General features: G+C 41.5%; 1 protein-coding gene across 1 annotated transcript in view; it reads left to right on the top strand.

The window, feature by feature from the left end:
* ADAMTS16 (ADAM metallopeptidase with thrombospondin type 1 motif 16) overlaps nt 1-17,688 on the top strand; it is a 157,190-nt gene that overhangs the window by 90,953 nt on the left and 48,549 nt on the right. Inside the window, exons 10-16 of the mRNA XM_036279668.1 lie at nt 2,601-2,696; nt 4,230-4,378; nt 5,508-5,680; nt 7,445-7,575; nt 9,532-9,655; nt 10,133-10,377; nt 12,990-13,128. Coding sequence (XP_036135561.1) covers nt 2,601-2,696; nt 4,230-4,378; nt 5,508-5,680; nt 7,445-7,575; nt 9,532-9,655; nt 10,133-10,377; nt 12,990-13,128 — 1,057 coding nt within the window. The remainder of the gene's footprint in view (nt 1-2,600; nt 2,697-4,229; nt 4,379-5,507; nt 5,681-7,444; nt 7,576-9,531; nt 9,656-10,132; nt 10,378-12,989; nt 13,129-17,688) is intronic.

Genomic DNA, 17,688 nt, shown 5'->3' with positions numbered 1-17,688 from the left:
ATTATTTATGCGGCACACACAGCCTCCTGAATCAGTACATTTCTATGCCCCATCCATCCAGTCGGCTTCTGTGAGTCACCACTCAAGCCCAGTAATGACTACCCCACACTGCCATGTAGACTCTGGTTCTGGTCCGTCATATCACTACACAGACAGCTGAGCTCCTGGGTCAACAGGCTGCATTTCAAGGGAGCTATATTCATATCCTCGTGTGCTTTCATGTTGCCACCCCTGTAGGCAGACAGAGCTTTCCAGCCATCTCTTTGGAAAGTTTCAGACATTCAGGCCCTGCTTTTATGGTTCCTTGAGGTCTTCCTGTGGCTCTGATCTCTAAAATATGTTCTGGCCAAGAACAGAGCCACCAACACAGTACGCCAATTAATGTCACGAGGGCCTGTCTGAAGGAGAGCAATCCAAGGTTCCCAGCAATAACCTTCTCAAGAGCTGTTGTACGAGCATCACTGTTTACCAGATGCTGACAGAGATGTGAGCCAGGCAAAGCACTAACCACCAACATGACACAGTTGCTCCAACAGTACTAATGATCCTGCAGAAGTCACAGGAAAATAAAATTTAATGGCACAGTGGTTGTAACTATAGACGGTTATGATTAATACCACAAAATAAACGCAATTGGTATCCAAACTTAAAAGGTGGTTACCCAATGGTATCAAAAATTAAAACATTGAAAATTTACTTGTTAGCATTCCAAGTTCCCAACGAATATCTTATTAGTGAAAAAGATACAGGTGGAAAAAATATAAGGCTATGTCTTTAATACTTTAACTTCAAAATATATAATAATTAAAATTAGGGAGGGCCCTGGCCGGTTTGGCTCAGTGGTTAGAGTGTCGGCCTGCGGTCCAGAGAGACCCGGGTTCGGTTCCCGCTAAGGGCACGTACCTCGGTTGCAGTTTGTCCCCGGCCCTGGTTGGGTCGTGAGGGTAGTAACCACTCCATGTGTCCCTTTCACGTTGATGTTTCTCTCTCTCTCTCTCCTTCCCACTCTGTCTGAACAAAATATGGAAAAATGTCCTCGGGTGAGGATAAAAAAAATAAAAAATTAGGGAGGAAATTTGAGAATGAGTTTTATGAAGGTAAAATTAATAGGTATTATTGAAGTAAAGCCCTTCGTGAGATGAGTCACATGAAATGCAGAAAACTTTCATGTGAGCCCATCTTTTACCGCCATTGAAATAGGAACGAAAACACAAATGCCATCTTTGAAGCAGAATTATATTGGCATTTCACTGCATTACATTTTCTTTATAATGCAAGTTACCCAGTAGATTCAACCATTAATTTTTTTAGGAAATAATGAAACACCTGTTCACATCTTCAGAACAGTCGTGCAGATAATTGAAGAAAGTTTTATCATGCGCAGTTGAAGCTACCACCAACATTCCAGAAGGTTCCATCATTTCATGAGTCTTACTATCTTCCCTTTACTCAAATGTTCCTTTGACCTCAAAAGGATGTGAACGTAAAAGCAGTTCCTTACATTTGCAAAGACTTTTGTGGTGTTTATGTCGCAGATCTTGTTTCAGTTTCCTGTTATATTATCTGTACAGGGCTTCCTTTCTCCGTGCACACCTTTCTTCCTTCTCATCTTTCCTCCTTTGCATAAACCCTTCATTCCCTTTTCTTCAAAAGGCATGCTCTTTCCCTCTGACAAAGTCCTAGGGCTGAAGAGTTGGCTCAGATAGCGCATCTCTGACTCCTCCCTTGAGTCCTCCAGGCTAAGCCTTTCCTCCTCTGGGCAAGTTCGGCCTTCACACTATTCTCCTCTGTAGGGCATCTCTTCCTACGTGCACCATGTGGCGATTCCCAAAATTACCCCTCTCTGTAAGAACAAGCTCAAAAGGGTAGGTCTAAGTCATATTCCCTATAGAACTTTCTGCCTACCTGGCATATCCCAGGCCTTCATCAAAGGTTTGGAGTTAGTGAATAGAGAGGTGGATGGAAGGATGGATGGATGGATGGATGGATGGATGGATGGATGGAAAAGCCAGCAAAATTTATAATCATCCATAATTTGAAAATTGAGGATTTGGACTTGGAAAAATTAGTGAAAGATGGGGTCAAGAATAAATTATAATATGTTAGGTTTTATTGCTTTGTTAATTTTTATTTTTGTAGTTATTTGCAATGTCTGGATTAAGCATATTTTACTTACTAATTTTTTATCCTCACACGAGAATATGTTTTTTATTGATTTTAGGGGGCGGGGAGAAACATCAATGTGAGAAACATCAGTCAGTTGCCTCCCATAGGCAGCCCAACCGCGGATCGAACGCACAACCTTTTGATGAATGGGGCAATGCTCCAATCAACCGAGCCACCAGGCCTGGGTCATATTTTACTTATTAATTTAGAAAATGCAATTTTGGTAAATTTGTGATGAAAAAACAAATAAACTTTCAAGGATGGAATTAAATTGAACCAAGTCTAGAACATGAGTCTTCAGGGTTCTCTATCTATGCATCTACGGTGAAGTAGGTGTCCATTTTAATTTATATCAGTTGTTTCCCCTTAATTTTTTTATTGATAAGTTATTATGCACCATTTGTAATACTCATGACCTTTTCCCTCCTTTTTAGGATATCTGTAAAGCCCTGTGGTGCCATCGGATTGGAAGGAAGTGTGAGACTAAATTTATGCCAGCAGCAGAAGGCACTGTTTGTGGGCATGACATGGTAAGACTCTGATCTTAGGCACATGCATCACATTTACATGTCAGTCTTTCAACCCATTCATCTCGCCTCCTCTTGCATTGGTACGTTAAGCCCTTCTTGCTCACATATATGTGCAGGTCTATTCTCATGTCAAAAGATTGTGTGTATATTGATATCATGAAGAGGAATCTTTTTTTTTTAAGTTCTTCAATGATATAATTGATGAGCTACCTGGTATTAAGAGACATAGATGTTCAGGCAAAGGTGATGGCTGAACCTGTTTAGTAAGGGGAAACATTAAACCCTTAGCCACCATTTAACCTCACAGAGAGCCAGCACTAAGCAGTAATGTTAAAGCCACAGAGCACAGATTTGGGACCTTTTCCCAGCTATGTGCCCCTCATTGAGCTGAGCGGGGACGAAACTGTGGGATTTTGTTTTACCACCTGATATGAAGGAAGCCAGTAATGGAAGAGAGACTTTTTTTCTTCTTTTTTGCTTGTAAGAAAGAATTAAAGAATTGAGTGGATGAGGCTGTAGTCCTCAGACTTACTTGCATTTTGAAAATTACATTTTTCTTTCTCTTTCTTAAATAATATTAAATTGAACTATTTGAAATTGCCACTCCTGTGTGCTAACAGTGATTAAACATCAACAATACACCTATTAGTAATTGAAATATTTTTACTTTCCTCTTATAAAGGCAGCAGTTTTTCCTCACAGAACAAATCAGGTGTCTCTAAATTGCCGCACCCCCACCCCCAGTCCACAGGCCAGGCTCTGCCAGAGACAAGAGACAGGCAGTTGCTTCCCTCCTGTCAACAGATGGCCTCAGTCCATATTGAAGAACCTCAAAGTCTACACCAAGCCATAGGTAGGAAAACCAGCACCACTGAACTCAGTGTGAGATCTTATGTAGCCTTTAGGTGAGGTGGAAGTAAAGGAGCCGCGTAGATGTTAGTGTGAATCTACACCGATGAACCCTTCTCTTGAGAAAGGGGAGCTGATAGCATCTCAGGGGACAGACAAGCTCTGTGTGGATTGTTTCATCTCCTCAGAAAGCCGTCTGACCTCTGACGTGCATCAGTTATGACCTCCAGGCCCTGAACCCAGGTGCTTTAGAGCAAAGTCACAGCCCACCCTTCAGAAATGACAAGGTGTTGAGTCATGTGGAACCTCCAGCTGGTTCTCTATCTGAAACTTGGTCTGTGCCGAAAATTAGATGTGAGAAGCACATTGTTTTCAGGAGCGGTCAGCATCCACTCACTTGAGAGCTGAATGTCCGTGCAACACTAGTTAATTAAATGTGTCAAGTTCCAGCAGCTCAGGCAGTTTTCTTTCTGTCTGTGTTCCCTTTACATGGATTTATGGAACAATGCTAGGTTTGAATAGACAGAAGCAGCATCATTAAGTGTGTTTGTGTGATGTGCTACTAGAGGTTAGGAATGATAATGTCTACCCATGGTACCAGACTCCGCGACTGAGCATTGCAAGAGAGATGACCCACATAGCTATCCACAAGGTCATATCTCCTACTTTTTAAAAAAATTTTAGTGGTGCCGTGGAGGACAGTGTGTGAAATATGGTGAAGAAGGCCCCAAGCCTACCCACGGCCATTGGTCAGACTGGTCTCCCTGGTCACCGTGCTCCAGGACCTGCGGAGGAGGGGTGTCCCACAGAGACCGCCTCTGCACCAATCCCAAGTAAGCAAGTCTCCACTTCCCGACTCACAAGTGAGCATCTCTCTGCTATGGCCTTCCAAACAGTGCCTGTACCTGAGCTCGGTCGTACTCTCTCTCTGCACTTCACAGATTACCGTAACAGACACTGAGGAAAGCCTTTTCTCTGAAACATTTCTGAAACAGTGCTATTTATGTGGTATAAGATGCTTATAACTACCTGACCACAGCAAAAAATACCAGACCAACAGTAATATTCTAGGGTTGGGTTTTAAAGATGCTTACTTGAAATGGCAAGAGCCTGCCTAGCACAAAGAAATCATACGAAAAGTATAAAGGACACAAATGAATAAGAATCAGTAAGAACAATTATCAATTATTTTATGTGGGGAAAAAAATCTGTTTTCTTCATCAAATACATATTTCCAAATGTGCTTTGATAGTAGTGGCCTCCTGTTACGTGACAAGAATGTTAAACGCAGTCACCAGTGCAGTGGCACGAGTGGATTTCTAAATCCACCTTTTGCACCTAGGTTTGTTTAAGATATAAGTCATGTTGCCATTATTTTAGTCCTGTCTTTAACATGTGAGACCCAGTAGGTTTCCTGCATGGACAGGACATGACTTCCAGGAGATGGGTGGTGAGCATGGGGCATCTGCTGTCAGTGCCAATCAGTGGGCGATGCCTGGTGCCTCTGACCCAATCCGGTGTTCTAGCCTTGTCTCAGGAAGCCGATAGCGGGAAGAAGTGGTGTAGTTCAATTTCATTCTCAGTTCTGCTTTTTATCAACTGTATGATTCTGGGAGAGTCACTGTCCTCCCTTCTTGTCCCCTCCTTCATGGAATTCAGAGATCAGGGATGCTGAGCCTGTCTCCTGGCTGGGAGGTGGCCATGAGCAAACACATAGGAACCCACTTCCCACACTCTAACCTCTTCTGCCAACGTGGTAAACAATACAATAGAAAAGAAAAGGCTGCCCATGTCATGAATATGTAAGAAAGTGCCAGTGACTACTTAGAATGCACCTTTTTTATTTGGCCCCTGTAAGTCCTTAAACATTATCTGCTAAGTCTCTCCAATAAAGCCCGATTTGAAGGAAGGGGTGAGTCGCTATGAAATGTAAGGTCTCTAACGGCAAAACATGTGTTCCAGACCATCGCATGGCGGGAAGTTTTGTGAGGGCTCCACCCGCACTCTGAAGCTTTGCAACAGTCAGAAATGTCCCCACGACAGTGTTGACTTCCGTGCCCTGCAGTGTGCGGAATACAACAGCAAACGGTTCCGAGGGTGGCACTACAAGTGGAAGCCTTACACGCGAGTAGAAGGTAAATCCCAAACCCCGCTCTCTAGTGATAGCCTCCTGCTTGATTATCTTTCCCCCTGGAAGAATTACAGGAAGGGTGGTATGCTGTTCAGGTAGACCAGATACCGCTAAGTGAGGTCAGGGTCAGAGATTCCTTTCTGGGATAGCTTCATATACGGCCACTGGCATTTTAATCTAAACTTGACCAGATGTGTGGTCAGAAATAAACAAGCCAGATAGCAAACAAGTATATAATACCATGAAATTTAAGAGAAGTGATAAAAAATTGAAAGTAGATGTTTTATTGACAATGGATTGATGCTTATATTTAATTAGAGTCCCAGTAGTTGATGGTGACATTTCTATAAGCATGTCACCCAATGAACACATAATTGCCAAAGAATGAAAGAAAAATGTTAGTGTCTTTTGGAAAATCAGATAATGTTTAAGTATACTGTTTTCAAAAAGTCTTAATCTATAATCTAACTATAAGCGCAGATGTTTATTTGTAACATATATAATATTTTATTCTTCTATTGGAGAAAGATATGATTGTTATATCTTGAATTTGGTAGCTCAAGTGGTATAATTTAAGAATATATTTTAAAAAATCATCTTATTCTTTGAAATTGGGAAAATTGTCCAACCAACATTCAAGAAATATGTAAGTTGGACCTTCTCATGTGACATTTACTTCATCACAATATATAATATTTTTATGGTGAGAGGTTTATGAAGCTTATATATGGAAGGAAAAGAGTCAGCAGTTTCACACAAAACGTTCTTTGTGGTGTTTTCACTCTTATACTCAGTAATGATGAAGCCCGTGAGAAACAAGTAGGCAGAAGAAAAATATAGAAAGAACTTTTAAATTGGGGTCAAAATATGTGTGTTATTTCTGACTTTGCTAGTCTTCAGTAAATAAATTTATTAATCATGGAAGCACATACTAAATTTGATTCTTTAAATTATTCAGTGGGTCTCTTACCTTGCACAATAATAAAAATATCTGTAGGTGAGTCTTGGGCCTATGACAACTCCTAAAGCAGACAAAATATTCATCATAAACTGTTCCCTTCTTACTAAGAAGAAAACAAGGGGAAATAGTTTTTGCAAAAGTTTATATTTAACTATATAAATCATAAACCCTTGAAATGGATTATTGAGAGAGGAAATGAACTTCACCAGTCTTAAGTATATGATGAGGCTCATATGTTCCATGTATCAGTACTTTTTTACAATCCATTATATTTATAGAAAACATTGTTTTCTGGAGATTTCATCTAAAAGTTATTCCCTTTATCAGTTTAAAAATACTATGTATTTCTTCAACTGTATTAGCTGATAAGAAATTCAATAACTACTTTATTAAATCTTGTCTTACATTTTGTTTGTGAGAATCTTGCATATTCTTATAAAATTGTAGTGATGTTTTGCATTTCAAGAGAGTAGTTGATTATACTAGTAGAATAGTGAATAGTAATGTTGTAGTTCAAATTAACAAATGTTTATTGAATGCCTACCATGTGCCAACCACTATATAAAAACAAAGACCAGTAAAGGACAGAGTAAAGTAAAAACTAATAGTGAACATTAAATAATAATAAATAAAAGGGAAAAAGAAAAAAGCCTAGTGAAGCAACCATACAAAATGTCTTTGCAATGTTTATTGTGTGGGAGTTTATTTTCTGGGCAAAAAAAAAAAATCTTTCTAAAATTCAGAGCAAAAATGATCAGAGCTTAAGTATCTTTCTTATTTGTGTTTGTGTGTGTATTTCTTTTTAAGATCAGGACTTATGCAAACTCTACTGTATCGCAGAAGGATTTGATTTCTTCTTTTCTTTGTCAAATAAAGTCAAAGATGGGACTCCATGCTCGGAGGATAGCCGTAATGTTTGTATAGATGGGATATGTGAGGTAATAATGATCGTTCATTCATTCAACAAACATCTCCAGACAGTCTGCTATGTGCCAGGCATCCTGTAAGAAGCTAGAGAGAGCAGACACAAATTGAGCCCTTTCCTTCCAAGTCACAGCCCGTGGGTGGGAGAAGCCAGATGTACACATACAGAGACACGGTGGTTTGTTGCGATGAAGGTGTCTACAGAGCACAGGGAGAAGGGAACAGCTGATTCCCTTAGATGTGGATCTGGGAGATGTGCAGGGCTCCTTGGAGAAGAGAGCTTCTAAGCTAAATCTGAAAGGGTGAGTTGGAAGGGGAAAGCTGGGGATGCAGGCAGGGGAGCATGGGTTGGTAAGACCCGACTCAGTCATCAGAGTACCCAGAAGGCAGACAGGGGTCGGGGTGCTGGGGGAGGGGAGGGTGGGAAATGGGCTCGTATAAGAACAATGGATGCCAGAATGAGGACTTGGGTTTTTGTCCTTGTGTCCATGTAGATCAGGCACTGAGACTGGGTATGAGTGGAGTTGTGGGATCAGATGCAGTGGCTGGACAGTAGCGTGGAGAGAGTGAAGGCAGGGGCAGCTCAGAGCTGAGCGGTCACTCTGCAGCTATTGCAGAGGCCTCCAGAAGGCCCGCAGCCTCAGTATCTGCTGGAGAGGGACTTGGGCAACAGGCTGGGAAAGATTCAGCAGCTAAATGAACATTACCCTCGGATCTCGTTACCATGTGCAGAAGTTACGAAAAAGACTTTCATTAAAAACAAAGTGAGGGTGTGACCAGATCAAATACATTGCAGGAAGTTACTCAATATTCTTAGTCACTGGAGTCCAGCGACCTCAGTCCAAGTTCCATTTATCTCTAAGTTGTACGGCCATGGTAGAGTGGAACCACCCACTGAGACCTTGGTCTAATTCATTTTAATGCATCAAGATTGAGCTGAATGACTCTAATAACAACTTTTTTAGCTTTAAAATGCTCAAGTCTCAACCTGTTTTGTCTAATTACCAGTTGATTTATTAAATATTTTATTATTTCCAGATATTATTAATGACACAGTGTTACAATTCCTTATTTGTTTTCCTAAAATCTAAAAAGCTATGAAATGGGAAGTTGATTTGACTGGAAAACACATGCTGACCTGAATTTGGTGACAAAAACCTGCCCTGAATTGATGTGAGACTATTCATCAATTTAATTTTTTTCCCTCATTTAGTATAAAGATGTCTGCATTTTGTTATAAACATCATTGCCATCCTAGGCCCATCTGGGACTTTCATATTGTACATATATATATAATATGTCAATTACTTTCCTAAAATCCTAAAATCTCTGAAATGCATCCATCCCTAAGGATTATAGGCAAGGGATTGTGGACTACAGTTACTTCATTTCTCAATAGATTTTTTACATCTACAGACTATATACTCTGTTAGGAAATAGAAAACCAACAAGCATTGTACAAATTATAAAGAATTCCTAAAATTGTAAGAGGATAAACAAATATGCCCTTTATATAATTTACTGCTGGGAATTACTTCCACATGGCATGTACTACTTCTTTGCCAGTGAACCAGGGGACTCAAAAGCACCATGTCATATGCCACTGGACCCTCGTGAGGACACACTGCTTGTCATTTGTACTAAGTGCTTTATGTCAGTCTGAAATTGACCCGTGTCTCCAACATGACAACCTGATGGATGTAATCCAGGGCTCAGGATACAATAGCTGTGTAGCAAGACTAAAGAGTTCAGGTTGAGTTTGACATTTACAGTTTTCTGACTTTGGACCTGAAGAGTAGATTTGCAGTCTTGCTGTGCACATACTGGGTATCCAATAAATATTTGTTAATTTCCCTGTGCTGGTGAAATTTTCAACTCTAGCGGGGAAGAGGTTTCCTGCTTGAGTTTTGTGACTTTGCTTGTGTTATCTTTTCTTTCATGATTGACATGTGACCTCATGGATATCCCAGAGAGTTGGATGTGACAACATCCTTGGGTCCAATGCCATGGAAGACTCCTGTGGTGTGTGCGAGGGGAATAACTCAGACTGCATGACGCACAAAGGCCTCTATGCCAAGCACCACCGCACCAACCGTGAGTACGCCACAGCTGCCCACAGAGGATGAGAGACCAGACTGAGCCAGGAACTTCTTGGTGGGAAGAACTGGAGGTGTAGTGAATACAGCAGGCACTGAGACTCTTGACGGGGTGAAAATGGGCAAATGGGAATGGGGGACATCTACAATAGTGTCAGCAATAAAAAACTAACAGGTCCCATAACTGCCTCTTTTCTTGCCTACTCTCAAGCCTTTGTTTTGATCGGGCGTGGTTGCTAGATTATTTGAATTAAAATGGTCCTTAGGAATAATAAAAATTACAATAATTCTGCTTCAATTTTAAAAATGAAGTTATTTATAGGAGTAATATAATCGATTGACAAAACTGAGCGTATCTTACTTCTAAATGTGGATTTTCAGTCATAGCCATGGAGTACCAAAGCTGCTGAAAGATTTGGACTTGGCATAATTGAATGAAATACCACCCTCCCCTGCCCTGTTTGCTTTAATCTAGAGTATTATCACATGCTTACCATTCCTTCTGGAGCCCGGAGTATTCGCATCTACGAAATGAACGTATCCACCTCCTACATTGCTGTGCGCAATGCCCTCGAAACTTACTATCTGAACGGACACTGGACCGTGGACTGGCCTGGCCGCTACAAGTTTTCAGGCACTGCCTTTGACTACCGACGGTCTTACAGGGAGCCGGAGAGCTTGACCTCTGCGGGGCCAACCAACGAAACACTGATCGTGGAGGTAGACTCCATCCTCATGGTTTGGGAACTTGGATTTGGGGTCTTCCGGCATTTCTATAGGTCCAAGGCTATTGGTGTAATTTTTTATTAACTTTTTTTGTTATTCCTCACCCAAGGATATTTTTCCATTAATTTCTAGATAGAGATGGAATGGAAGGTGGGAGGAAGAGAAGAGTGAGAGAGAAACATCAATGTGAGAGAGTCACATCGACTGGTTGCCTCCCACACGACCTTGATCAGGCCAGAGATTGAACTTGCAATCCAGGTATATGCCCTTGACCAGAAATCTAACCTAAGACCCTTTGGTTCATAGGCTATGCTCCAACCACCGAGTCAAACCTGCCAGGGCCTATTGGTGTAATTTTAAGTACACAGAAGCGTGTTTACAATTAGGTAATTTGTCAGAAGCAAGGCTAATCAATGCATAGTCTGAATGGGTCATCTTCACTTCTTGGTGTGTGATTAAATTTGTATTTATGCACCTCCTGCAGTTTCCATTTTGGAGATTTTATTCATTGGTTTTTACCAACATCTGCTCCTCTCCTGTAAGCCTTATGGCTGGGAGGCAGCCACACTTGGGGGTTTGTGTGTGCCTTGTTTCAAGTGAGATCAGCATTTCTCCAAGTCCTGGGAGACAGAAGGGGATGTGAACCCAGAACTACAGCCCCCGCTGTGCGGTCCTATGGCCCTCAGTGTCCAGGGAAGGCACCACACAACCACCTCTTGCCCTTCTGTTCTCTGCTCATGACTGCAGAGTCTCACCTGACTCAGGCTTCTTGGGACAACATAATTTGTTCCCATGGGACTGGGACAGTGATGGATGTGCTAACTCCCAACTTTTCATTGAAGAAAAGTACTTGGGCCCTGGCTGGTTAGCTCAGTGGTTAGAGTGTCAGCCTGCAGTCCAGAAAGACCTGGCTGCAGTTTCTGCCCGGCCCTGGTTGGGGGCATGCGGGAGGCAGCCACTCTATGTGTCACTTTCACATCAATGTTTCTCTCTCCCTCCCACTCTACTTAAACAAAAAATGGAAAAATGTCCTCTGGTGAGGATTAAAAAAAATAATACTTGGTTCAAAAATTTCCCATCAGCCCCTAACTAGGTGTTCAGATGTGAGCCAGCCAGATGCCCCACCTGCTCTCTGCACCTGGCAGCTCCTCCCACCTGGGACAACTGCCTCATCTGCACACATCCCACCTCCATGTCCCCTGCTGACCCTGAGCTGCCTCCTTCACCCTGGTGGAAATGTATTCACCCTGCATTCTTTTTTTTTTTTTTTTTATCTTCACCTGAGGACATTTTTGCATTTATCTTCATATAGAGCAGGAGGAGAGAGGGAGGAAGAGAGAGAGAGAGAGAGAGAAACATCGATGTGAGAGAGAGACATCGACTGGTTGCCACCCACATGACCCCAACCGGGTCCGGTGACAAACTGCAACCATGGTATGTGCCCTTCTTTAGTGGGAACCGAACCCGGGTCTCTCTGGTCCGCAGGCCAACACTCTAACCACTGGGCCAAACTGGCCAGGGCTCGCCCTGCATTTGTGTCATGATAATTTATCTACCATCATCTCAGGCTGTTAGCTGTAATAATCATAAAGAAAGAGAAATAGGTCAGGATTGAAAATGAGTTTAGCCATTAGGAACTGTCCCTGTGGAAGAAGAGTCACAGAGGGTCAGGGTGTCAGAAAGGGAGCACCTCAGTGGCCTTGCAATGCAGCCCCCTCTCCAGGGCGCCATCCTGTCCAAACAACTGAGACTTGAGCTGTGTTGTCAGGGAGGAGACAGTGGTGCCAGGGAGTCAGGGAAGGGCCAGCGTCATTATCCATTGGAACATTACATTAGTGACAAGTAAAGGCTCCAAGGCTCAGAGATGGGACTATCTATCAACAGATTAATGGTGATGTTCCTTAAAAAAAAAAATGTATCTATCTAATATTAAAATAAAGAACCTTCTCACTGAGATCAGTGGCTCTGATATACGTAGCTGAGAAAAGGTGGTTACTAGTCCATGTGTTCAGGTTTTACACTGGAAGGTGAAGAGTCCAAATGCAATGTTCTGCACTGAACCACAGCTCACAGGTATGCTGGGCCTGAGAGATCAGCTTGACTTGGGAGATATGTTTCTCCTGGAGCTCCAGGGTACACGCCACCCAGTCACGTGGAAAGTCCGCTGACTCAGCTTTGACAGTGGCATGAATGGCCACTTCAGCGTCCTGGGTTGTTACTATGCAGTGTGGCCGTGCTTTTTAGGTATCACTTTCTGATTCGCTCACATGGAGATTTGTGGGGGATTACAAAGTATCACCCAGAGAAAGCAAAAAATAACCAAATACGTTTGATAGGTTGCAAAGACATCTGAAGCCTTGGGTGGAGGAAACACTAACTATAAGGCAAGTCAGATGTTTATGTAGTTTTAGATGTGCTTAGTCTAGTTGGGAGTTTATTCCTGTTTAGAAAGTTAACGTAAACTTTGGAGAATGAGCAGTGTTTATTTTAACATTGTAACCAAATTTTGTTGACATTGTTATTGTTTCAAGTAGTTTAAAACAAATTATCACATAGTTTTTGGTTCCATTTGAATTAGCTATATTTTCCCCTTTCTTATGTTGTAGCTTCTGCTTCAGGGAAGGAATCCGGGTGTTGCCTGGGAATACTCAGTGCCTCGACGGGCAGGCGAGAAGAAGCCCAGCGCCCAGCCCAGCTACACGTGGGCCATCGTCCGCTCCGAGTGCTCCGTCTCCTGTGGAGGGGGTAGGTCACGTCTCTGTCCTCTCCTGGTGGTGGGCACGGAGGTGCCTGGATCAGGCTGTGACGTGTGCTACACTGGTCCTCATCATGTCCTAAGGAGTAACCCAGGGTGTCTGCCTGACGGGGCAGAATGTTTCCAGAGGTAGAGAGGATAATACTGTCCTGAGTACCACTTAAAGGCCTCAGCTACCTTCTCTGGTTCATCTGCATTAGCATGTAGCTTTGAGGAAGTTGTTCAGTGAATTGGTTTCTGCTTTCCATCTAACTTAAGGGCTTTCAATGAATAGTTTTGTTATGAGGTTATTAAAATGAAAGTCACTCAACTTATACATATTATGTTGATGATAAATAAAAGCTCGCATGAAAAGCATAATGATAAAGAGTGAATTTTTAAATCAAATGATCTTGTTCGAAAAATTCCGTGGGAAGAAATTAACTATAAAGTTGGGTGCTGAAACTCATAGAGAAACTATAAGAATTTTATTAAAGTTGCAGTGAAAGTGACAAGGAACAACATGTCAAGAAAATTCCCCATGACAATGGATGGCTTTTTTATCTCACCACGATGAGAATTAGAAGCACATGTGTAAATTGTTGAAGCTAATTCACTAGAAGAGCATTTTTAGCTAGAGTCAGTAAGTACTATCTAGTAAAGAGAAGCAAGTAAATATTTTCAAATTTAGAAACAAAATAGTAAATACTGTCTGACGTTTTGAAAACACGAATTTCCACTTGAGCCAGTGGATTTCAGCTTTCTGCATTCCAAGTTTTAATAACCAAGGAATTAATTCAGACAGTACTATATTTAAATGTAAACATGACCCACAAGTGAGAACTTGCAAATAAAGAATGTAACAAATGAATATAGAAAAAATAATAATGAACTCACATATTCTCAATAAAGAAATGAAGAAAATAAAGGAAAACTGAAAGATTAACAAAAAATATTATGGTCCAAAAAGTTAACGCTATGTACTTGACATAGGTTAATTTTTCCCATTTTAAACAAAGAATGAAGTATTCAAATTATATTTAAATTCTGAGCTTTCTAAGGAAAAATGTGATTACCTTTGCACAGGAGGATAGACAGCTAGAGGCTCTATTGGCAACTATAAAGCTCCTCACCTCTTGTTTCACTCAAGAAACACTATCAGGGTCCTGGCCCATAATTCAGCTGGTTAGAGCATCGTCCAGATATGCCCAGGTTTTGGATCTGATCAGAGCACATACAAGAATCACCCAATGAATAAGTGGAACAACATGTCAGTATTTCTCTCTCTCTCTCTCTCTCCTCTCTCCCTCTCTCCCCCTTCCACTCTCTCTCTGTAAAATCAATTAAAAAAAAACAAAAAACAAAAAAAAAAAAACCATTATCAGTGGAGGAATAATTTCTTTTGATTTAAAGTGGTCCCATTTCCTTACTGGCTCTAATAGACCCATCTCTCTATGGAAAATAAGATTTCCTGACCGACGCAGGTCAAAGAGTGCCTTTTATCTGCTTTTCTAACAAGCTTACTCTGCTTCTTTTACCTGTCACTCACGTTTAGATATGACCACATTTTTTTTTTTTAATTTTAATAATCCTACTCAGTTATGCCCTGACTGGATTCTCAGTCAGGGTCTGGGGCACTGGTGATGGGATAAGGACTTACACTGAGCAACACGGAGCCAAGAGACTGTTAGGAAACAGTTCAGCTGGTTATGTCAGACTCTTAAGACGGAGACTTTGTGACATGGTGATGGCTTCACTACTCTCTTGTTTACAACGTATGCTGTCATTTTCTAAAACCAGCCTCTGTGATTCATTTGGTTCGGTGCATTTCAAATCACTAACCTCAGATTTACTTTCAAATGAAAATGCTTATTAAAATTTGGCTTACCATTATGTTATAAACTCCAAAATGCACAATGCAATGTCTTGATTTCTTTTTTTCCAAATGAAAACATTCATTTGTTTCACAATTAAAGTTCTTCCGACAAACCTTAAGCCTGGCTTTTAAACCAGCCTCTCCTCTAATTTTCCAGCAATATTCCCTGCACCATCTTCAGATATTTCTAGGGATTAAACTTTAATTGATTTAACAATTAGATTTAGAAAATAGAATAGAATCATTAGCAGCCTCGCCCTTGTTTGTCGACGTCAAACCATTCATTCATTCATTCACTCATCGGTTCATTCTCTTGTTCGGTCAGGAGATGTTTGTGGGTATGGATCTGAACATCAAGCTGCTTAATGCCAGATGAGGAAAATACAGAGATCTTTACTTAATTCCATCTGTCTCTGAACTGAACAGTGAAATACCAACACAAATGTTACTTTACATAAAAAGTATTTAGAGATTTTTAGAAGTATAGCTAATTGAAATATGGTACATCTGTATATCTCAAGCAAGAAATTGAGTATTTCAATCTGGCAATTCTTCCTTAAATGTGCAAGGCATTGCACTGAGTTCTGAGACTATAACAAAAAATGGCATGTCCTGGCCTGGACTCAAAAAGATATGCAACCCAGAGAGAGGAGATACCATATACACATGCACAGCCACTCAAGATTGCAGAATGTGTCCTGTGAAAACTTGGGGCGGACCTCAGGACTGTGGCCGGAGAGTGGTGGTTTAGCTGCACCTTCCATGTCTGTCTGGGAGCTGGAGAGCTGAGGCAGCCTGTGGGTAGCAACAGTGCTTTTCCATTCCTATTACTCGTCTAATTGGCTAACATCTCTAGATCTTTTTCACAGGGCTGCTTCAAATGAGATCTTTCCCATCCTTCCTTTGTATGCTATAATGTTCAGAATTTTAGAGTAAGTGAACATTTTCCTTGATTAAAACTTAACTTCAAGGGTCTAGCTTGTCAGGTCCCAGAGATCAACTTAAAATCATCTGGCTCTTTCCTCCCTGACTTGTGTCACCACCTTTGAGCTGAGTTCATAAAAATGCCTTTGTATCTTTATCCAAGACCCTGATAGATTATGAAAGGTATTACCCACCCCTCTGCTCCCTGTGTGATGCCCACCCCTGTCTATTTCTTCAGGCATGCTCAGAGGTCTAAGTAAAAGGAAGAATCCCACCTCTTCCCAAGGAGCAGGAATCTTGTCCTTTTCCTGAATCTCGCCAATTCCCACAAACCTCCCTTCATCAGGGGTTTTGGGTGCAAGTGTCTGTCTTAGGTCCAGCCCCTCTCACTTTCCCATCACGTGGTCGTGGCCAGCTCCTCTCCACTGTCCTCCTGCTGTGGCTGAGTGTGTGCACATGTGGCCCGCAGTCCTGCTGCCTGCCTCTCTGCTGACCAAACTGGGACCTTATGAACAGGTAATAACAACCAACAGGATGAGCAGCACCTCCCTCTGTCATTCTGACAGGTCGGTGCTGTCAGGGAAATTGGAGAGTTTGGCCAGTTCCCTCTTAAGCAGATCAGATGCATGGGGATGTCCTGGGCCCTCCATAAATAGCCATAGTCTCCACCATTCGAGCTCTGGTGCACGTTAGGTGTCGTACACTCAGCGATCACACCAGGCAAACTCGCTCACACACAGCATGGAATCCTTTGGAATCTGAGCTGCTCCCAGGAATGCTCCCACTCTGGTGTCCTGGGGGGTCCTCCCTCTTCCAATTTCAGAGTCTTTACACTCATGTTCACAGGCCCGCAACACATCTAGTGCTTGCTGCAGTAATGACGCATGCTTCTCACAGCACCATGTGCATTTATTTGTGGACTATTCTCTAGTTCTCGGTGTAGTTTTATTTAAACGATCATTTTCCAAGGCTTTGCGTAACAGCTGGAATTAATTCTATAGTTAGCATTATTGAAAACTTGGAGATTATTTGATCAAATTATAGTCTTTAAGACTGGATACTCCTCTTCCAGATACTTTGGCAAAATGTGAAGATTTTAAAATGCTTTCCAAAGAACTGGCCAGGGCTGGTTTTTGTGAAAACAAAGGCAGCGCCTGGTCACATTGATCATGACACTCAGCACCTTCCATGGCCAGGAGTCAGCTCTGGGCTTTCCAGCTAAGGGTGCTCTCTCTGACTCTCTTACATTTACCTTTGAATGGTGTACTCTTCTCTCTTATCTGTTAATACGGATCATTTTAGAAAAGTGGCTTATTCTGGCATCTGCATAGACGATGTTATATATCTTTCTGACAAAATATTGAGTAATTGTAAGAGCTGTTGAGAAATTGCTTCACAGATGTGCCCTTAGTCAGAGAAATAATACTTGACTCTTTGTAAATGTTCAGCTGTAACATAATTATCTACCACCCCCTATAAAAATATAACTTGGAAATCCTAAGTCCTATTGGACATATGACTATGTATATTTTCATTTTTTCAGAATATTCAGATATTTGAAAAACATCAAAGGAAAAAACATTTAAGTTTATTTTTATGTCCATTATTGTTTATATGGGCTGGGAAAATGAGTTTTAAATTAAAATCTTGAGCATCCCTACCACCTACAAACAGATTTGACCTCACGACTGTGTTCACCATGCACGGCCAAACATTTAGCTCACCCACATTTCAATGGGGCGTAAAGCACATGACTGGTGTCACCAGGCTG

Source organism: Molossus molossus, unplaced genomic scaffold, assembly GCF_014108415.1.
Source record: "Molossus molossus isolate mMolMol1 unplaced genomic scaffold, mMolMol1.p scaffold_m16_p_3, whole genome shotgun sequence".
Lineage (NCBI taxonomy): Eukaryota > Metazoa > Chordata > Mammalia > Chiroptera > Molossidae > Molossus > Molossus molossus.
This window is presented reverse-complemented; position numbering and strand designations above follow the sequence as displayed.